This window comes from Rhinolophus sinicus, chromosome 5 (genome assembly GCF_057876585.1).
Source record: "Rhinolophus sinicus isolate RSI-liver-muscle chromosome 5, RSI-T2T, whole genome shotgun sequence".
NCBI classification, from domain to species: domain Eukaryota; kingdom Metazoa; phylum Chordata; class Mammalia; order Chiroptera; family Rhinolophidae; genus Rhinolophus; species Rhinolophus sinicus.
In genome coordinates, this window is record NC_142505.1 from 5,556,803 (window position 1) to 5,578,052 (window position 21,250).

The 21,250-nt window shown below is 40.7% G+C and overlaps 2 protein-coding genes across 11 annotated transcripts in view; one reads left to right on the forward strand and one right to left on the reverse strand.

Annotated features, from left to right (window-relative positions):
* Positions 1-21,250, reverse strand: part of DOCK3 (dedicator of cytokinesis 3) — a 294,157-nt gene that overhangs the window by 134,209 nt on the left and 138,698 nt on the right. The gene's annotated exons all lie outside the window — the stretch shown is intronic.
* Positions 3,973-20,280, forward strand: LOC148758207 (uncharacterized). Its single transcript, XM_088798110.1, has 5 exons — positions 3,973-4,342; positions 4,967-5,038; positions 12,011-12,108; positions 16,126-16,228; positions 18,757-20,280. The coding sequence occupies exons 1-4, from the start codon at positions 4,298-4,300 to the stop codon at positions 16,211-16,213; spliced, it is 303 nt and encodes a 100-aa protein (XP_088654236.1). The 5' UTR covers positions 3,973-4,297; the 3' UTR covers positions 16,214-16,228; positions 18,757-20,280.

Here is a 21,250-nt window from a genome sequence, read left to right on the forward strand (position 1 = left end):
TTACCTATAGACTGAGGTGGGCCATAAATGGACAAGCATCTTGGGAAGCCCAGGCCCTTTGGGAACATGTCCAAGTATCCTTCAGTAGCCTCCCATTTCTAGGCACTCCAACCGCCCGCCAGCCTATCTACCACCCCAGATACATCTTCTGCAAATGGCCTGAAGCACATGACTTCCTTTCTTAAAAGAGAAATCTTCCGTGTTGCCCCCTCTCTGTAGATGGAGCCCACAAGCCTCCACCTGGCAGTCCAGACCCTCCATATCCGTCCTCTCCCTGCCTTCCTAGTTCCCCTTCTTCCCTCTATATATCTTGTTTCAGGCCAGATGGGCCTGCTTGTCTTTCCCTGAAAGTACTGTTCTTTGCCAAGTGCATCCTGCCTCCCCACTTCTCTCTGCTGCTCAAACCCTGCATAACCTTTGAGGCCCAGCTCAAACATGTGGTGTCATGGCTTTTGTGACCCCACCAATCAGAAAAGACCTGTTCCTCCTCTACCATCTAACCATGGACGCAGTGACATGGACAGGCTAGCATTAGACCTGGCTGTGTACATATGTGACGCCTTCTATGTGCAGAAAAGAACAAAGTACGCCGGAGACTGCCATCCTTAGAAAGCCCTGTTTGCAAGGCTGGCCTGTGGCTGGCACCTGGGAATTGGCTCTCAGTGTTCCCAGCAGCTATGGGTGGGTTCACTGTGCCGAGACGGTCTGTGTGAACCATGTGGTCTATGCTGAACACCTGCTTCCCTTCTGGGAATTTCGTACATGCAAAGCACAGAGTGCCCCCCTGACAGCCCCCAAGAAACAATGGGTTCTGGGTCTCTAACGGGCTCCCTGGAGCAGAAACACTGCACACATGTTGTGGCATTTGCACTGCTGGCACAGTGTGCTGTGTGACCCTCACGTGTGGAAGACGACCTGCGCATGGATTCCTCCACGCTCGGTGTCCTCCCTTACGATCCGGCTGCATAGCCTTGCTCTAAGGCTGTAATCAGTCTCAGCCAGGGGCTTACGCTGAGCCCCACGAGACCTTCTAGTGAATGACCACCAGGGGCTGTCCTGAGATCTCCAACACGTCCTTTACATCCCGAACCTCGTCTGTAAAGCAGCAGGAGCTGTATCTCCTACATCTCTGCAGCCATCACAGAATCAAGCACAGAGGCTTACAGTTTATAGAGACATACTAAATAAAAAGAAGCCTTACCTAATAAAGTCTTCTTGACTTCTAATGACTTTATGTTTATAAGGACAACACAATTAAAATACCGAGGTAGCTGAGAGCAAAACGAGAAGTAATAAAGGGGCAGTTTTCCCTAAAGAAGGTTCCTATCTGTACACACAGCTTTTTCCTGCTTTAAAGGCTCTCAAGGGCTTCACAAAACTAAATTAATATCCTGAATGTGCCTGCTGCTGCCACAGGGCTCTGATGACATCTGAGCTTGATGGGATCTCTGCTATCCTGCCACCCAGGCAAAACGGACAGAACTCCTGCCACTCAGGTCCCAGGAGAGGCTGCCTGCCGGGTGCCCAGCGAAAGCAGGGCCTCTGTGGTGGGAAGAAGCTTCGCAGTGGCAACGACCTTTCTTTGCCCTCCTGTCTTTCAGAAATCCAACTAAGGCATATAAAACACTGATGCTTGGACTCAAGAGCTAAACTCGGACACATATAATAACGACAACAATTGTCAATAGTTACTGAGCTTCACCATCTGCCAGGGCCTTTTCTAGGGACATGACATGTATTATCCCTTCGATGAAGTAGGCACTACCACTTCACAGTTGAGGAAAGGAACGCACAGAGGGCTTAAGCAATCCAGCTTATCTGGCAGCACTAACCATAGCAAGGCAGGTAGGCTCTAGCAGGAGTGTCAGTTCAGAGAGTTTAGGACAAGGGCAAGGCCAGACCGCAGAGGAATCCTGATGAGTCCTGATTTACAGAGTAGGGCTGGTATTGGGCATGGACCATGGGTGGGTTGAATTATCCTCAGAAGCCGTGGATGAAGCCACAGACTGGTCATGGCTGACCACACCTGGGTCAGGAGTAGGGTGTGGAGCCAGAGTAGACAGATGCGATGAGACAAATGCCAAGGCACAGGTCCTAAGACAACACAGGGACTATCCCAGGGGTAGGTCTTCTAAGTCCTTACATGGGAGTTTTCAGCCTGGGGTCAGACATGCTTCAGAAGCTGTGTGTACCCTCAGAAGCAGGATGGAAAGTGGTATGGGTATGTCTGTGTAAACATGCAATCTGCCAAGGAGAGAGCATCAAAAGGTCCTCGGCTTCTTCCCCCTGGTTTACTTCTGTGTCTTCACACATCTATGAATCTTGCTGGCCCATGTCAGACGCCAAGATGCTGTAGGCAGTGCGAAGCTGACCACCAGCTGATTCCTTCACTTCCTCTACAGCCATACTTTTTGACCTCTGACCCTATACAAATGCCACCCACCAATTAAGATGAACTAGGTTAACTGCTCCTCTGAAGTCATCCATAGGGCTCTCAGCCTTATCAATGTGAGCCTTAATATAGCCTACACTTTTTTTTTTTTTTGAGGAGAGTACAACTCACAGTGGCCCATGCAGGGATTGAACAGACAACCTTGGTGTTATTAGCACCACATTCTAATCAACTGAGCTAACCGACCACCCCACATTTCTTAACGGAAGTAAAAAAACTGTTTCAGTGCAAAAATTCAGGCAAACTATTTAAGAAGTAAAACAACTTGTATTTCAAGGTTCCTGAAGCAGATACATGTTTAGTTTTGATCTCAGTGTTTTCCTCAGCTTTTCTCTTAAACCTGGACTCCTGATGTGCTTCCAGTGATATAATATTCTGGTACCAAGGATCTATCTCAGGGCCTTGCTGATAGAGAAATCTACCTGTTGCTTTTTTGGAAGGGATCGTGAGCAGTCACCAGATATAGATCTCTAGGCTGCTGGATCTACGCCTATGACCATTAGGTCCCGGTAAAAGTTTCTGATTTCTATCTCTTTCTGATACTGCAAAATGCATGGCTATTCTCCAATGAACACCTGTGGCAATATGTTGTAATGGAAATAAAGCAGGGTGGCTTCATGAATCCTGGACTGAACACTAGCAAACTGTTAACCTTAGAGTTAATGTAGGAACTGAATTAAGTGACGTATGGAAAGCTCCTGGCATGGGGCTTGGTACATCCCATGTATTCAAGAAGCATTCACTCCTGTCCCTTTCTATCCCTCATTCCCCAAGAAGAACAATCCAAACCTTTACATTTCTAATTAAGCCTCATAGGAATATTAAAATCATTGGACATAAATGTCTTCCAATTTTCTTCCAAATCTGTCACAGCCTAATTCAACTTATTTGTGATTGCAGACATTTCCATCCCTCCACCCCAGTCCCTTCTATTTCCAACGCTCTCCTCTAAAAGCCTTTCCCCAGCTGGCCCTTCTCCTTTTCCAACAAACTTCTTCAGCAAGTATTCTCATCTCTGCCTCTATATTCTGGCACTGTCCACACATGCCTCGACTAACTGAGGGTTCGTTTCTTCTTATCTGATGGCCTAAACATTTTGTTGAAATGACAATCGCCCCAATGGCCTCCAAATGCATTACCGTCATTGTCTCAGTGTTCTGCAGCTTCTGGCATCAGTGATGGCACAGGACAGGTCCTCCTACCCCATCTCTGCCCTTGAAATGTTTCCTTTGTTGGCTTCTGCTGATTCTTCTGACTATTCCTTTGCGGTCTACTCAGATCTTCTCCTAGTTCTTTAACTCAATTCTTTCTCAAAATATTCCCCGTTGGTGATCTGACCCCCGATTCTGACTTTAACAATCACTGAATGCTGACCCCTAAACCTCTGGTCTGGACTTCTCTCTCTCCAGATCAATGATTGCAATCTTTGGGCAGTTGTAACCCTCCCGCCCCCTTTTAAAACCTCTACAGTACAAATTCCATTAATTCCCCAGGGTTCTGTGGCATTTCCAGCATGCTGGCTGTAATACCACCCCTTTCTTTTGGAACACAACTGAGTGAGGTTCAGGGAATTCATGGGCCTGCCAAATTCAGGGACCAAAGAGGTCCAATAAATTAGTAACTTAAGTGATCAGTTGATTGAGTAGCAGTGGGAATTCTGTGGGTAAAGGCCCAGCAGTTGTCAGTTCCTGGGAGCCTATAGGGAAAGAAGTGTTTAGAGCTGTGCTCCTCAAACTTGACTGAGCAGATGAACCCTCTGGGGATCTTATTAGAAATGCATATTCTGATTCAGCACTTGGGAGGAAAGGGCTGTGATTCTCAACTTTTCATAAGCTCCAAGTTTTGATGATACCATCTGTGCTTGGATTAAACTTTGACAGGACTATCACGGTAAGTGCAAGGTTTGACTATCACTGATCGTCCACAGGACTATCATTGTAAGTGACTTGTTAGGCCACTGTGTGCTGTGTAGGGAGCAAATCTAAGTATCTGTTGGGTGTGAAGGATGAACAGGTATATTAGATCAGTACTGCAGGTGCCTGTGTGGGTCCAGTGATTCATTTGGGGTCCTGCAGTGTCTGAGTATCCCGTTACTGGGAGTCTGATTTGCAGTTGAAAGGGTGTTGTGAGCAACTCTGGAGTCCGGGAGGATTAGTGATTGGGATATGTGCATAAATGTCTGAGAAGTTTAAGAGTTTCAGTGATTGTAAAGCTTCTAGTGATAGTATTTGAGGGCCAATGCAACTGTGTTCGGAGGTATTTTAGAGGTCATTGGCTGAGGAAGCCTCTTGAATTCAGAAATTGAAGGAGATTTATTGGGGCATCAGTCATGAGAGGCTCAGTACTGAATAACCTGAAGACTCAGTACCATCTCTTTCGAGAGGTCTCCCTAAGCGCCTTATTTTTAAAAGTGCCATGTCCTATTTCTGTAATTCTCAATTGCTTCATTTTCTTCAAAGTAGCTATATCTTCCTGGTTTTAAGTATATATTTATTTATTATCTGTTTTCTCTAGAATGTAAACAACAAGACGGGAGGGATTTTCTCTGTCTTGTTTTGTGCTGAATCCCTGGTACCTGGAACAATGGTAGGTGTACAATGAGTGTTAAATAAATCAACGAGAGAAATATTGTAACTTCAAATCTCTAATTTATAAAAAGTAAATAATTTTCAAATCAGTACTATAACTATATTACTAAAAATTATTTCTAACACCCTCCTACTCCCTTCTGGACATAGTAGCTCTACCCGAAAGCCAACAGATTTGAAATTCCTGAAAAGGTGAAGTGATTAAAAAGTACAAATTGCCAGTTATAAAAATAATCACAGGGATATAAAATATAGCATAGAGAATACAGTTAATAATGAAATAACTATCATATTTTGCCATGTATAAAGTGCTCCCATGTATAATGTACACCCATATTTTTGGCCCAAACTTTCAGGGGGAAAAATCGTTTTAATTTTTTAATTCGAATATTTATTTGTTTATGTTTAGGTACTTGTTTTTGTATTATAAAGGAATTTTAGTGTTTATTTTTTAACATATTATGTACAAGAAATGTTATGTAACAAATAATTACAAAACACAAGAACAGATACAAGGTACAAGAAATTTTATGTATCAGCAACAAATGTATGATATTTACACATCATAGAAGGCCAAGAACTCTTGTCGTTACAAGTTCGTCATAAGTTCAACAAAACTGAGGATCTTATTCCAGGGTACTATTTTGCATACGGATATCGTTATTGATTTCTAGAGTTATACTTTTAACTCATAAGCATAAATAAAAGAATTAAAAACATTTATATAGATACAGAATTAGTACTACCTATATATAACGTGCATCCTTATTTTTTCCCTCATGAATTTGGGCAAAAATGTGTGCATTATACATGGCAAAATACAGTACGTAGGGTATCACATGAATACTAGACTTATCGGGGTGATCATTTTGTAAATTATATAAATGTCTAAGCACTATGTGTTGTACACCTGAAACTAATATAATATTGTATGTCAACTGTAACTGAGAAAGAAAAAAAATAAAAATCCAACTGATTCTTTAAACTCAGCTGTCCCAGGTAGGGGTTTTTAAGTTTCCCTGCACATTGGAATCACTTGAGAGCCAACTCCTGATTTAATTAGTATGGGGAGTGGCCCAGATAGTGGGAACTTTACTTCTAATGTGCAGACAAGGTTAAGAATTACTGGTCTAAAACCAGTTCCCTTAAACCGGTCCACTCCTGGTCGAGATGGTGGAGTAGGTAAACGCTGTCCTTGCCTCCTCTCACGACCACATCAAAATTACAACTACAGAACAACCATCACTGAGAATCACCTGAAGTCTAGCTGAACAGAAGTCCTGTAACTAAAGATATATAAAAGAAGCTATGCTGAGACTGGTAGGAGAGGCAGAGAAATACAACAGGCTGGTCCCCATACCATATGTGGCAGTTAAACACTGGGAAGGATATCTCAGCTGCACAGGTCCCCTCCAAGGAGAAAGGGGTCCCAGCCCCACACCAGGCTCCCCAGCCCAGGCTTCCGGTGCCAGGGAGAGAAGTCCCCATAACATCTGCCTGTGAAAACTAACAGAGATTGTGGCTGAGACAGAGGGCTGCTGGAGTTTCAGTCAGCCCTCTGAAAGGGCCTGTGCATGGATTCACTCACTGATGGACTCACTGAGCTCCAGCGCTGGGGCAGCAGCTCAAAAGGTACCACAGACACATAGGGAGAAACTGAACTGTCTGGCCTCAAAGTGAGGGGGCTGGAGGGACAGCCTTCTCCCAGACAGAAGTGCTAGCAGGAGTCATTATTCTTCTGCTGAGCCCTCCACCCACCCAAGGTGCAGATAAAGGCAGCCACCATAACTGAGTCTTCAACAACCTGGCTAACATTGTTTGTTCACCCTATGCTGATGATTTCCTGAGCCCCCCTTCCCACCCAACTTGTGGACCCACCCAAGTCACTTCCCATGGCTTTTCCATACAAATTCCTGTCTTGGCTTTGGACTTTCCTGAAATCTCTCAAAGGTTCAAAAAGCCCCAACAAGTTGCATCTGGTTTTGGAATGCCCCATACCTCTACTAAGCAGCCGCAAGCCCGGCACTAGTGGCAGCTAGCCCAGGTTTGCAGTTAAACCTCTCCCAGGCACCTCCAAGCCCACTGCAGGTTGAAGATATCTACAGAACACTTTGTGCCCCCTTCCAGGAGGCCCTGGTGCTGGTACACCCAGCTTCAGACCAAGTGGGAGCACGAACCAGCCACCTCCACAAATGACACACCCAAAGGGCAGATTGGACAGGCACCAGAGCCCTTGCTAAAGTGAATCCTGCTCTGTAGAATCAGGCCCTGCACAGTAACTCCTCCACTGTCAATATAGCCATTCCTCATAACCAAGCAGCCTGAGGGTGAAACCCTCCCACTGACATGCAAACAGCAGCCAAGGCTCAACTACAACAGGAGGGCACACACAACCCACACAAAGGACATACCTGGAGCACCCAGCTCAGGTGACCAGGGAGACTGTACGACTGGTCCCCACAAGAGGCCATTTTACTAAGAACGGGAGACATAGCAGCAATACCTAATACATAGAAAAAACACAAGGAGGCAGCCAAAATGGAGAGACAAAGAAACATGTCCCAAATGAAAAAACAGAACAAAGCTCCAGAAAAAGAACCAAACAAAATGGAGACAAGCAATCTACCAGATGCCATGTTCAAAACCTTGATTATAAAGATCTCAGTGAGACCTTCAACAAAGAAATAGGAAACATAAAAATGGAGATAGAAAACATAAACACAAACCAGTCAGAAATGAAGAATACAATAACTGAAATAAATAATACATTAGAGGGAATCAGCAGTATATGAGATGAAGCAGAGGTTCAAATCAGCAATTTGGAAAATAAGGTAGCAGAAAACACCCAAAAGAAAAAAGAATTTAAAAAAATGAGGATACTTTAAGAGGTATGTGGGATAACATCAAGTGTACCAACATTCACATCATTAGGGTACCAGAGGGAGAAGACAGCAAGGAATTGAAAACCTATTTGAAGAAATAATGATGGAAAACTTCCCTAACCTGGCAAAGGAAATAGACATACAAGCCCAAGAAGCACAGAGAGTCTCAAATAAGAGGAATCCAAAGAGGCCCACACCAAGACACATCATAATTAAAATGCCAACGGTTAAAGACAAAGAGAGAACCTTAAAAGCAGCAAGAGAAAATCAGGTAGTTATCTACAAAGGAGCTCCCTCCCATAAGTCTATCAGCTGATTTCTCACGAGAAATTTTGCAGTCCAGAGGGACTGGCACAAAATATTCAAAGTCATGAAAAGCAAGGACCTACAACCAAGATTACTCTACCCAGCAAGGCTATCACTTAAAATTGTAGAACAGATAAAGAGCTTCCCAGACAAGAAAAAGCTAAAGGAGTTCATCACCACCAAACCAGTATTACCAGGAATCTTAGAGGGACTTATTTAAAACAAACAAACAAACAAAATCAGAAATATAATAATAAAATGGCAATAACTACATATCTATCAACTATTACTTTCAATGTAAATGGATTACATGCTCCAATCAAAAGATAGGGGGGCTGAATGGATAAGAAAACAAGACCCTTACATATGCTGCCCACAAGAGACTTACTTCAGATTGAAAGACACAGACTGACAGTAAAGGGATGGAAAAAGACATTTCACAAAAATGAAAACAAACAAAAGAGCTGGGGTAGCAATACCAGCCAAAAAAAAAAAAAGACTTTAAAACACAGGCTACAACAAGAGACCAAGAAGGACCCAGTAATCCCACTTCTGGGTATTTATCTGAAGAAATCCAGATAAAGAGCTTCCCAGACAAAAAAAAAGCTAAAGGAATTCATCACCACCAAACCAGTATTACAAGAAATGTTAGAGGGAGGAGAGGGAGGAGAAGGAGGAGGAGGGAAGGAAGAGAAGCTGGAGGAGGTGGAAGAGGGGGAGGAAGGGGAAAAGACTGGAGGGGGAGGGGGAAGAGAGGGAAGAGGAGAAGATAAAAAATGTGAATGATAAAATAGCAATAAGTACATACCTTTCAACAATTACTTTAAATGCAAATGGACTAAATAGTCTAATCAAAAGACATAGGGTGGCTGAATGGATAAGAAAACAAGACCCAGATATATGCTGCCTACAAGAGACTCACTTCAGATTGAAAGACACACAAAGAAAGAAAGTAAAGGGATGGAAAAAGATATTTCATGAAAATGGAAACAACAACAAAACTAGGGTAGCAATATTTATACCAGACAAATAGAGTTTAAAACAAAGTCTATAACAAGAAGACAAAGAAGGACCCAGTAATCCCCTCACTGGGTATTTATAAAAAAAAAAACACCCCAAAACACTACTCAGAAGGGACATATGCATCCATACGTTCAATGCAGCATTATTTACAATACACAGGATATGGAGGCAACCTGTGTGTCCGTCAATGAATGAATGAACGAAGAATAGGTGGTACATATACACCATGGACTCTTTTCAGCCATAGAAAAGAATGAAATGCCGTTTCCAACAACAAGGATGGACCAAGAGGGTATTGTGCTGAGTGGAGTAAGTCAGACAGAGATAGACAAACGTAATATGATTTCACTGATATGTGGATTCTAAAGAACAAAATAAATGAACAAACAAAACATAAACAAATTCAAATATAGAGAATATTTTGAGGGTTGCCAGATGGGAAGGGAGGTTGGGAGGAATGGGTGAAAAAGGTGAAGGGATTAAGAAGTACAAATAGGTGGTTACAAAATAGTCATGGGGACGTCAAGTATAGCATAAGGAAGATAGTCAATAATACTGCAATAACTGTATGGTGTCAGATCCGTACTGGATTTATCGGGGTGATCACTTTGTGAGTCATATAAATGTCGAATCACTGTGTTGTACACCTGAAACTAGTATAATATTTTAAGTCAACTGTACTGAAAACTGAAAAAAATAAAAATGAAAGAAAACCCTGTCTGCTCCTTCTGTATTCCCTCCTGTGGTTAACTGCCTCAACATACGTTTCAACAGTCACTCCAAAAATTCAGAGCTAAGTTCAGTCAAGGTAATAATCGAGGAAGGTAGTACCACAGGGATAACACAGTATTATAGGGATAACTATAAGACTTGTTTTCCTGTACAACGTATGCTAAGCCATATTTAGGCCAGGAGCAGAAACCTTATCTTAAAAGCCTTATCTTGTCTTGATCCTGTCTTGCTTTAGCTCCTAGGGGCCTGTGATCAGCGCCTGGGTAGTACAGCCGGTAACCTGGGACCAGGCTATGGAGCTGCGGGGCTTGGTCATGCCCTGAAGCACTGAAGGAAGAACAGCCTCCTTTACTTCCTTCTATAAAACTCCAGGCCCCTTTTGCTCGGGGAAGTTATGCTCTTCGCCCTCTGCTCTAGCCCGACCTCCCACAGCTCAAACACTCCAAGCACATGCTATTATAGACCAATCTTGGTATCCCATGACTCATTCCTCCAAACAACATATAAATTAGCTTTGCTTCCACTTTTGCTCATACTGGAATCTCTTATCTCTGTTCGATTTGCTTCTGTACAAGCATCTCATCCGCCTCAGCCCAAACTCCAGCTCCAGCTCCACTCTCATTGGTTAGCGCATCTCTCCACTGTGTCTTGAAGCACTGAAATATTTCTATAAGGTTCAAAACTTAAAGGCAACAATCAGGTAGATATATAACAGTTTTCCAACTTTGATTTGAAGAGTCCACATAAAGTGTATATGGACGAAAAAGGGATTCTGTAATAAAACTGACAAGTCCAATAATGGAAAGTAACCTCACAGGGTGATCTGATCATAAATTCCTAACTGGGCAGGTCATGGTGGGTAGTCACGCCTGAGGCATGTAACTTTCTAATAAAAGGTTTAATTTTGCCTTAAGCAAGCCCCGTTGTTTCTGTGCATCTAGGTTAACATATCTTTGAAATAAGCTTACCCACCCCCAAGAGAGCACATAACCTTGTTAACCATCCTGCAATGCAATCATAGAGATTTTCCTTCCTTGGTTTCTCCCACCTCCATGTAATTAATCTTCCTTAGTTCCCTCCTTAATTCCAAATTCATAAAAGAAACCGCAAAACTGTCATTCTCCAGAGCATTTGAGATCTTGCTTCCCAGCTACTGTCGTCAGTTTTGACTCAAAAGAATTCTTATAAAAATTCTCTACAGGTTTTGGATGTTCTTAAGTTGACATGTATTATGGTTTTCCATCAGGTGGGGGGCGGGGAGGGGAGGGGAATTGGCTAGGATCTTTAATAACAATTAACTGAGTTCAAGGTAAACAACTAGCAGAATCTACTTCCACATGAGTCTCTCTTCTAAATATGCTCAGAAGGAAAGCTATTTGCAGTTTTCCCCCAGAAAGCTGCCCACATCACTAAATGGCATATTAAGTCAAGGTAAGCGTATATAGTTGTGTTGTAACAAAATATTCCCCATTGCTTTCTACTGAAGAAGTGGTTTTTTAAAACTGTACATATTTTGTATTTGAAACTCTAAATTTCCATTTCTCTCATGTCATTTACCTTTGTCTCGCAAGTTATAACTGTGGACATTGCTGGTTCCCACGCATTACAAAGAATCAAACTAGTCTCAGAGCTTCCTCTCATTTGAGCCATTTCTTTTCTTCTTTGGGCCTGATTTCTAGTTACCGTAACAACAGTGACACAGCGTGCTCCATGGACACTGAGCCTGCACATCTAATGCTCAGTGTTACATTCTTTCTCATGAGTCTCCATTCTTTGTTTTTAAATAGCATATAGCAATCCTTTCAAATAAAATCCTGTAGCGCTGACTGACATGCTGACAGAATCCAGTACCTAGCATTTTGTTTTTTTCCAAGTGAGGATTCAAAGATTCAAATAAAAAATCTTGCTCTTGTCTTGAGATGATTTCTAATGACTCCAGACACAAAGCCAGGCAGATGTTTCACACTGCTTTGTGAATGCAGAGAAATAATCCCGAGTTTGTGAGGAAATGTCTCTGTTTCTGACAGAAACACTTGGCAATCACTACAAGTTGTATCCCAGGGAACCCAGCCTCAGAAATCCTCTACGAGTGTGACTCTAAGGACACCAGCCGCAGGCCTTCCAGGTAAGCTGTTTCTCTAAGCATCTGGTTTGCAGAGGAACACAAATTAGTTGAAATCTCCCCCAGCAAAACATTTTAACAACAACAGCTTTTTGAAAGAAACACAAGAAACAGCACATCGTGATGCTGTATTTCCTTTGATCTCTTTGTATTTTCCTTCATACAGTACTCTGGGATATCTTTAGTTGTACTTTGCAAATTTGAGGCTGAGAATCATGAAGGAACTTAGTTTGTACTGGAGTCAGAATTGGCAAGAGCAACAAGAAGAAAGGGACTATAAGTGGCCTAAGAAAAGAGCAAGCCCTGGCTGACACTTCATGTGTCTGAAGCCCCCTTGCACAGAAAAGTCTGCACCCGTTCCAGCTAGCCTACTGTCAATTCACACCCCACAGCCCTTGAATGCTTCCGGACAGCTATCTTCTGAGGCATCTTTTCCAAAGCTTTGCTCATCACCTGGCTCAAAAATGCTTCACAGAATCCTCGGGGCTATGGAATTTCCTCTTAAATTAAAAAGCAGTCTCCTTAGCTGTAGTAGTACCTGAAACTATCTTGCTTAGATATTTATCAGTTGTGCTTTCCTGAGGGCAAGGATTCTCTTGATCAGGAACACAACAGGTGCTGGGTCAAGACCTGCTGACCCGTTGATGGACAGGCATTCTTTGGCCATACGCAGACTGTACATTTTGAGAAGGAGGCTGACAGAGATTCACTCCTTGACCAAACTCTAGTCAGGCTCTTCTGAGCTTTTTTTTTTTTTTTTTTTTTTCAACTAGTCCTCAACTTCTAGGCTTCCTTCCATGTCTTTCTTTGCCTTGTCTAATTTTAGGAAGAATCCTGCTAAGTTGGTTTAGCCAGAATCCACTCTCACTCCAATGTTTCTTTTTAGTGATTTTCCATCACTGATGCCCACCCTGCACTTTGGCTGTAAATTGCCACTCTTCCTTTTGTGTTCATAGTTGAGCCCAGTCTCTCTCTACCGTAAAACCCCACTGCGGTGGACCTTACACCTATGGCAATGGCCCTGAATGAAGTCCACCTTACTGTCTTTAACAAGTGTCTGAATAATTTTTTCCTTAACAAAGCCCTTAATGGTGATCACTGGGTATTCCAACTGGGCTCTCACATCTCTGGCAGATGCTCTCGGCTGGTTTGTAACAGAATGCAGTCTGCATTAGCGGTATTTGAGAAGACTATAGCGGTTATTTAAATGATCTGTTGGACTAGGATGAGTGGAGTGGATCCTTTAAGAACCATCTCCTGCTGATGAGCACCCAGTGGGAATCAGCAGCCCAAGGTGTGAACCAAGTGGATTCTGGGGATAGGAGTGGGAGTGACTAACCTGCTCAAGTCACTCTACCTGTGACTTTAGCCTTGAGGCAGGAGTAGAAATGGGGGAAGGAAGAATATGGTTTTAATCTGAATTCAGCCAGATTCTACAGTCATTTTTGCAATAGACTTAATGCTGACGTCCACCTTGAGAATTTATAACAAGTCATTTGTTCTTTTGCTAAACATTACCAGTTCACTGCAGGCTCTGTAACATTTGTGCTTGCACATATAGTATTCTAAAGAAAAAGAACAGGGGGAAGAACTCCTGTGCGCATATTATGGCAATTTTTTATTTTCAATGTAAGTTGAAAAACTGATTCAAAAGTTTACCACCACTTTATTCACAAAGAATTTTCCTTCTACCACAAGTTATCTGTTTTTTCCTCCAGCGTCTTAATGATTTTGACCTCTCTAGCAATTTCCTATCTAAGGAAGACTAATCAAGAGAGGCAACTCACTGCCATTTTGAATAATACCTAAAATCATACTCTCTTAATGTGGACTTGGCTCTTCAGGTACCATAAACATATAATTTAGAATGTGAAACAAAAACAGTTCCAAGTATCTCCCATTATTGGGTATACTTTAGAATTCCATTCAGTTTTTCTGTTAGCTCTTTAGCTAGACATCTCTGCATTATCTTACACATCTTTAACGTTTCAGTCAATTTACGAGGTATGATAAAAAAAAATATGGTGACTGTTTAAATAAAAATTTGTTACAGTGAAAAGACACATTGCCATTAATCTCCCTCAAAATATTCCCCCTCGCTTCGAACACACTTATCCCACCATTCTTGTCACTTTCTGAAGCAGTTCTGGAAGTTCTCTTTCGTGACCATCTTTATGAGCGTTTAAGAAATGATGTCGGTAAAAAACGGCCTGAGAAATGGGCAAATGGTTTCATCCTTCATCACGACAATGTTCCATGTCACATATCACTTCTGATATGGCAACTTCTGTCAAACAAAAACATTACGGTGTATCCTCACCCACCTTATTCACTGGATCTGGCACCATGTGACTTCTGGCTCTTCCCCAAAATCAAAATGACCATGAAAGGTAAATGTTTTCAATCAATTCAGGACATCGAGGCAGCCACGACAGCACAACTAAAGACACTCACGAAAGAGGACTTCCAGGACTGCTTCAGAAAGGGGCAAGAGCGATGGGATAAGTGTGTTTGAAGCAAGGGGGAGTATTTTGAGAGGTATTAATGGCAATGTGTCTTTTACTGTAATAAATTCTTTAAAAATTTAAACATTCACTGTATTTTTTTATCACACCTCATAGAGTTACTAATTTCCCACTGTACATAAAATGTAGAAACTTTGCAACTGTAGAGGTTAAACTGCCACTTTCCCATCCTTTTTGCTATGGTTATCATATGCACTACATATACATCCATTATAACAGCCTCAAGAATACATTATTTTTGTTTTATGTCATGTATTTTTTAAAAATTAAGAGGACAAATGGTCTTTTCTATTTACCCATATATTTACCATTTCCAATGCTCTTCATTCATTCCTGAGGATCTGAGTTTCCCTCCAATTCTTTCTTTTAGCCTGGTAAACTTTCGTTAGCATCTCTTGAAGTGTAATTCTGCTGGTGACAAATTCTCTCACTTTTCCATTATCTGAAAATGTCTTTATTTCATCATCTTTCTTAAAATATTTTTTCACTAGATGTGTAATTTTGCATTTGTCTGTGCTTCAATATTTTAAAGATGTTTTTCTACTGTATTCTGGTTTCTCTAGTTTCTGATATAAAGCCCATCATCACTTGAATTGTTTCCTCATATGCAATGTGTCATTTTTACTAGCTGCTTTTAAGATTTTTTTGGTTGGTTTAAGCAGTTAGACTATAATGTATCATATTTATCCTTAGTGTTTGATGGGCTTCTTGATTCTATAAATTTATGTCTTTCACAAAATTTGGGAAGTTGGTTGCTAGTATTTCTTCAAATGTTTTTCTGCCCCATTCTATCTTTTTTTTTAAATTCCAGTGAGGGCCTTTTGAAACTGTCACCCTAAGCCTTTGCTGTTTGTTTGGTTTCAATATTTTCTTTCTCTCTTCTTTAGATTGGATGATTTATATTGGTCTTCAAATTCACTGATTCTCACTGTTATCATCTTATAACCTCATCTAGTGATATTACTATTCCAGATATTCCTAATACTGATATTATATATTTCAGTTCTAAAGTTTCCATTTGGTATTTAAAATGTTTTCTATTTTTCTGTAGAAATTTTTACCATCTTTCCATTCATTAAACATGCTATAATCACTGTTTTAAAATCCTTGTCTCATAATTTTAATATCTGAGTTATGTCACAATTGGCCTCTGTTAATTGTCTTTTCCCCCGATAATGGGTCACATTTTCCTGGTTCTTTTTATGTCTCATAATTTGGATTGTATCCTGGACATTGTGATTGTTATGTTGGTGAGACTCTGGACTCTCTTATATTCTTCTGAAGAGAGTTAGTATTTTTATTTTAACAGGGAATCGACTTGGTTAGGTTTCATCTATAATCTGTTTCTCCTGTCACTGATGGCAGATATAATCTCAGGGTTTTTTTAGCCTTAGAGTTTGCCTTGCATATGTGTGGTTCAGTAAGGAGGCAGGGACATGGGCAGAGTCCATACATGGAATTTAAAATCTTCCATTTTCTGCTTTCCCCTCTCCAGGACTCCCTTCAGTGGTCATGCTTTCTCCAGGTGCCATCTCTTGGTTCCTCAGGCTGAAAATGTAACAGGCTTTCTACTGGAATTTTAGCCACCCCATGCTATGGTGAGACTACACCTTACACCAAAACCCCCAAAACAGGAAACTAACCCTGTGTTAGTCCCTTTCTCCAAGTTTTTGCTCTCCTCCAATATCTGCCTGCTTTTGTTCATTTTGCAGAACCTTAAGGTGGTGGTTTTTCGTATTGTACCAAGTGTTATTAGTTAATTGTGGGAGGGCTGGCCTGATCGGAGCTCGTTCCACTATACCAGAAATGAATCCAGCAACATTCTACCTCTAAAGAAATAGCCCAAATCCAAGCCACCGTCATCTCTCATCTGGGGTACTGCAGAGGCCTCCTATCTAGTTTCCTTATTTATCCTAGGTGACCAAGGGTGAGATGGCTGACTGTAATGTAATACAATGCAATGTCATCCCTTGGCGCCACCTTATTAATTTAGAAGTCCTTTTGAGATCCAAGAATGAAAGGATAGTAGAAAAGAGGTCTCTGGCATGGAAGACAGTCCCATTATATACTCACCTGTCAAAAATCTGTGCATAACTTTCGACTCCCCAAAAACTTAACTACAGTCATCCCTCAGTATCTGTGGAGGATTGGTTCCTGGACCCTCCGACCTCCCCAACCCCCCACCATGGAGACCAAAATCTGTGGATGCTCAAGGCCCTTATATAAAGCGGCATTGAACCATGAACACAGTCAGCCCTCCACATCTGCAGATTCCCAACCACAGATCGGAAATACTGGGTTTGGTCCGTGGTTGGTTGAATCCACAGATGTGAAACCCAAGGATGCGGAGGGCCAATGTACATTTATTGAAGAAAAAATAATCCATGTATAAGTGAACCTGTGCAGTTCAAATCCGTGTTACTCAAGGGTCAACTGTCACCAGAGTCAGCATTCTAGATCCTCTTATTCCTCCTGGGACTAAAAACCCTTGGGAGAATGCTGGGGAGTGAACTGGAGTCTTGCCACCAGCCCAGGTTAAGACAGGTTGCACCATACCATGGGCCCTAAGTGGAAGGAATGAACTGAAGGTCCATCACTGGCTGCCCGAGCTCCAGCAGATAAGCTCCAGTTGCACTGTTAAGACATGACCTCTTTTGCACAGGGAAGCAAAACAGTTTGATTTAATAAAGTTCTCTCCCATCATTTTAAAAGAAAATTTCTCTCCAAGCGCACCTGAGATTTTCACAGAGGCAGATTATCTCACTTGGGTAGAATGCTTGATTCTCAGGCAGAGGCCTCTGCACTTCAATTAAAGAAGCAGCTGATTTTTAAGAAAAAGTTTATTCTACACAAGGGTATTTTGAATGCTGAGTAAACTCCAGGAGAATAAGAAATGAGGCTTTTTAGCTTGCTCTGCACAGCATCTGTGAAAAGATGGCTAACATGAGTGTTCTCATGTGATAATCAAGAGCGGTTAAGTTTTTGAGGGCAACTTTGCATTCCCAAGGCCTAGCAGAAAAACCTAGCGTAGAGAAGACTCCTTAGGGAAAGCCAGTTGAGTGATGAAATCAATTATTGGCACCCTGAGGCTTTAGAGCACTCTGCTAAATTTGTAGAGGACCAGCGAGGGAACCAGGCATATTAACAGACACACCAGTGCTATAGAGAAAATAAGTTAGTTACACAATAATACTCCTCCTGTGAATAAGGAAATTCACATAATAGAAAAGATAAGTGTCTCCATACAGAACCAAATACAAATAACACAGATTCTATTCTAGAAGATTATTTGTACTATTTTGAGGAGGTAATTATGTTGTAATTATTAAATAGATTAAGATTATGGTTAACAATCACTATAGATGTGTATGCAGAAAAATGTTTTTTTTAACAAAGGCAATGAGTTCCTTATAGAAGGGAAATCCATGACATTAGGAAAAAAATATAAAAGACATTTTAAATTCTGGCCATTAATAGGCTTTGTTTTTCTCTTACCCTGTCATTGAAAAGCAGAGATGTTCGTTCTACACTGCCAAGTTGGCCATATCAAGAAGGGGAGAAGTATAATTGAAAAAAATTTGGTGTACTTTTTTTTCATATAGCAAAGCCAGTATTTGTTATAATTTGCTGTAACTGTCTTTCCCTTAAGACTGTTATTACTACTTTAAGAAAGAATTACTACCAAAACTAATATTATATAATATCTGTCAGTTCAAGGATTTTTAAAAATTTTAGTCTGTTAACAAAATTACTGAAGATTATAATACATATACATCATGTGTATATAGACATAAAATTTTTTCCCACAAATATGTCAGACTATCCACATAGTTCTAAAGTTGCTGTTTTCACTGAACGATATTTCATTAACTTCTTTTTATATGTAAAATGTGTCTATGTAGAAGCAGTCCATGTTGCAGGCAGAATTCTAAGACAGCCCCTCAAATTTCCCCCCAAATCTCAAGGTTGCGTAATTCCTGGGACTGTAAAGATGGTGGTTTTTACTCCCATGATTAGGTAACGTTATATGACACAACTGATACAGGGAGATTATCGGGGTGAGCCTGACCTAATCCTGAGCCTGATCCCATGAATCATTTAAAAGCACAAAATTTTCTCCTGCCAGTTGCAGAAAAGGAAGTTGGAGATTCGAAACATAGGAAGGATTCACTGCACCGCTGCTAACCTAAAGATGGAGGGAGGCTACACAGCAAGGAAAGCAGGTGGCCTGCAGAAGTGAGAGCAACTGACAGCCACTGAGGAAGTGGGAACCCCAGCCCTGCAACTGTAAGAAACTGAATCCTGCCAACAACCAATGAGCTTGGAAGCAAATTTTCCCCTAGAGCTTTCAGACTAGAATGCAACCCAGTTGACAAGTTGGCTTCAACTTTGTGATACCCTGAGCAGAGAACTCAGACATGCCTGGGTAGACTTCTCACCTACAGAACTATGAACTGAAAAATCAGTAACTTTTCAATCCATTAAATTTGTTGTAACTTGTCATGCAACAATAGAAAATCAATTCAGTCCTTCTCTCACTTCTTTTTTTGTTAAATCTTTTCAACGGTTACACTGTTTATTTAGTCATCTCTTTACTTAGACACTTAGACTGACTTAAGATACTTGTTATTACAAAAACAACATTCTTACACATATCAGCAAAAATCTGTTGGTATCGAATTGTTCATAGCGCATGCAAATGATTTTTAAAATATGCCTAAGACACCAAAAGCAACAAAAGAAAAAACTAGATACATTGAACTTCATCAAAATTAAAAAACTTGTGCATTATTAAAGGACATTATCAAGAAAGTGAAAAAAAACCTCAGAATGGGAGAAAATATTTTTAAATCATGTATCTGATAAGGTTCTAGTATCCAGAAAACATAAAGAACTTTTAAACTCAACAAGACAAATAGTCCAATTTAAAATGGGTAACAAATTTAAATCCACATTTCTCTAAGGAAGATATACAAATGGCCAACGAACACATAAAAAGATACTCACATCATTAGTCATCATGAAAATGCAAATCAAACCATGATGAGGTACTACTGTGTTTCCCCGAAAATAAGACCTAGCTGGACAATCAGCTCTAAAGCATCTTTCAGAGCAAAAATTAATATAAGACCCAGTCTTATCTTACTATAAGACCGGGTCTTTATCATATAATTAATGTAATGTAATATAACATAACGTAACATAATATAATACCGGGTCTTATTGGGTATCATATTCAAAAAAATCATTGCCAAGGGGACTGTCAATAAGCTTTTTTCCTGTTTTGTTTGTTCATTTATTTTGTTCTTCAGATTCTACGTATAAGTGACATCAGTGGTATTTGTCTTTCTCTGACTTATTTCACTTAGCATAATACCCTCTATATCCATTCATACTGTCACAAACGATAAGATTTCATTCTTTTCTTATGGCCGAGTAATATTCTGTCATATATCTGTACCCCATCTTCTTTATCCAATCAACAAACAAAGCAGAAATAGACTCACAGATACAAAGAACATTGTGATGGTTGCCAGATGGAAGCGGGGTTGGTGGATGGGTAAAAAAGGTGAAGAGATTAAGAAGCACAAATTGGTAGTTACAAAACAGTCATGGGGATAACTATGTATGGTACCAGATGGGTACTAATCGGGGGATCACTTCGTAAATTACATAAATGTCTAACCACTATGTTGTGCATCTGTAACTAATATAAAATAATATTGAATGTCATCTGTAATTGAAAAATAAAAATAAATAAACAAAAATAAGCCTTTCCCTGTTTTCTTCTAGGAGTTTTACAGTTTCAGGCCTTACAAAAAGTCTTTAATCCATTTTGAGTTGACGTTTGTGTGTGGTATAAGGGTAAAATTTCATTCTTTTGCATGGGGATATCCAGTTTTCCCAATACCATTTATTGAAGAGACTATCCTTTTGCATTGTGTATTCTCGGCACCCTTGTCAAAGATCAGTTGACTGTATATAAATGAGTTTATTTCTGGGCTCTCTGTTCTGTTCCATGGGTCAGCATGTCTGTTTTTATGCTAGTACTATACTGCTTTGATTACTGTAGCTTTGAAATATATTTTGAAATCAAGAAGTGTGATGCCTCCAGCTCTGTTCAATTGTGTCTACTCCTTTACTGGCACTTCTCCACTCTTCAATGTACTCCTAAATTACCTGGCAACACACTGTGCATGTTAGGTACATAAAATGTTTTCTTACTAACTGAACTATTCCCCATGGTTTGCCCTTTGCTCTTCTCACACGCTCTCACTTTTTCAGAAAGCTTTGCTTCTGCCTGCAGGAACTATCCCCATGAAAATTCTCATCTTCATCTGTGACATATCACTTGCATCACAGATGCCTCCACCACATGACCCATGGGTTGTTCAGCTACCACTCCAAATTTAACAGCCAAACTTGAACTCATCATTTGCTTCACTTGGCTGGCTTCAATAATTATAGCACCACTCCCTGGTCTCCTTGGCCAAAAACCACTGAGTTATACGTTTTAAAAAGAAAAAGAGACAAGACGAATAACTAAGTTTTTTGCTACATTTAGTAAACTACTCATCCATTCCACAAATAATTATTGCCAACATTCTCAGGTTCAGAGG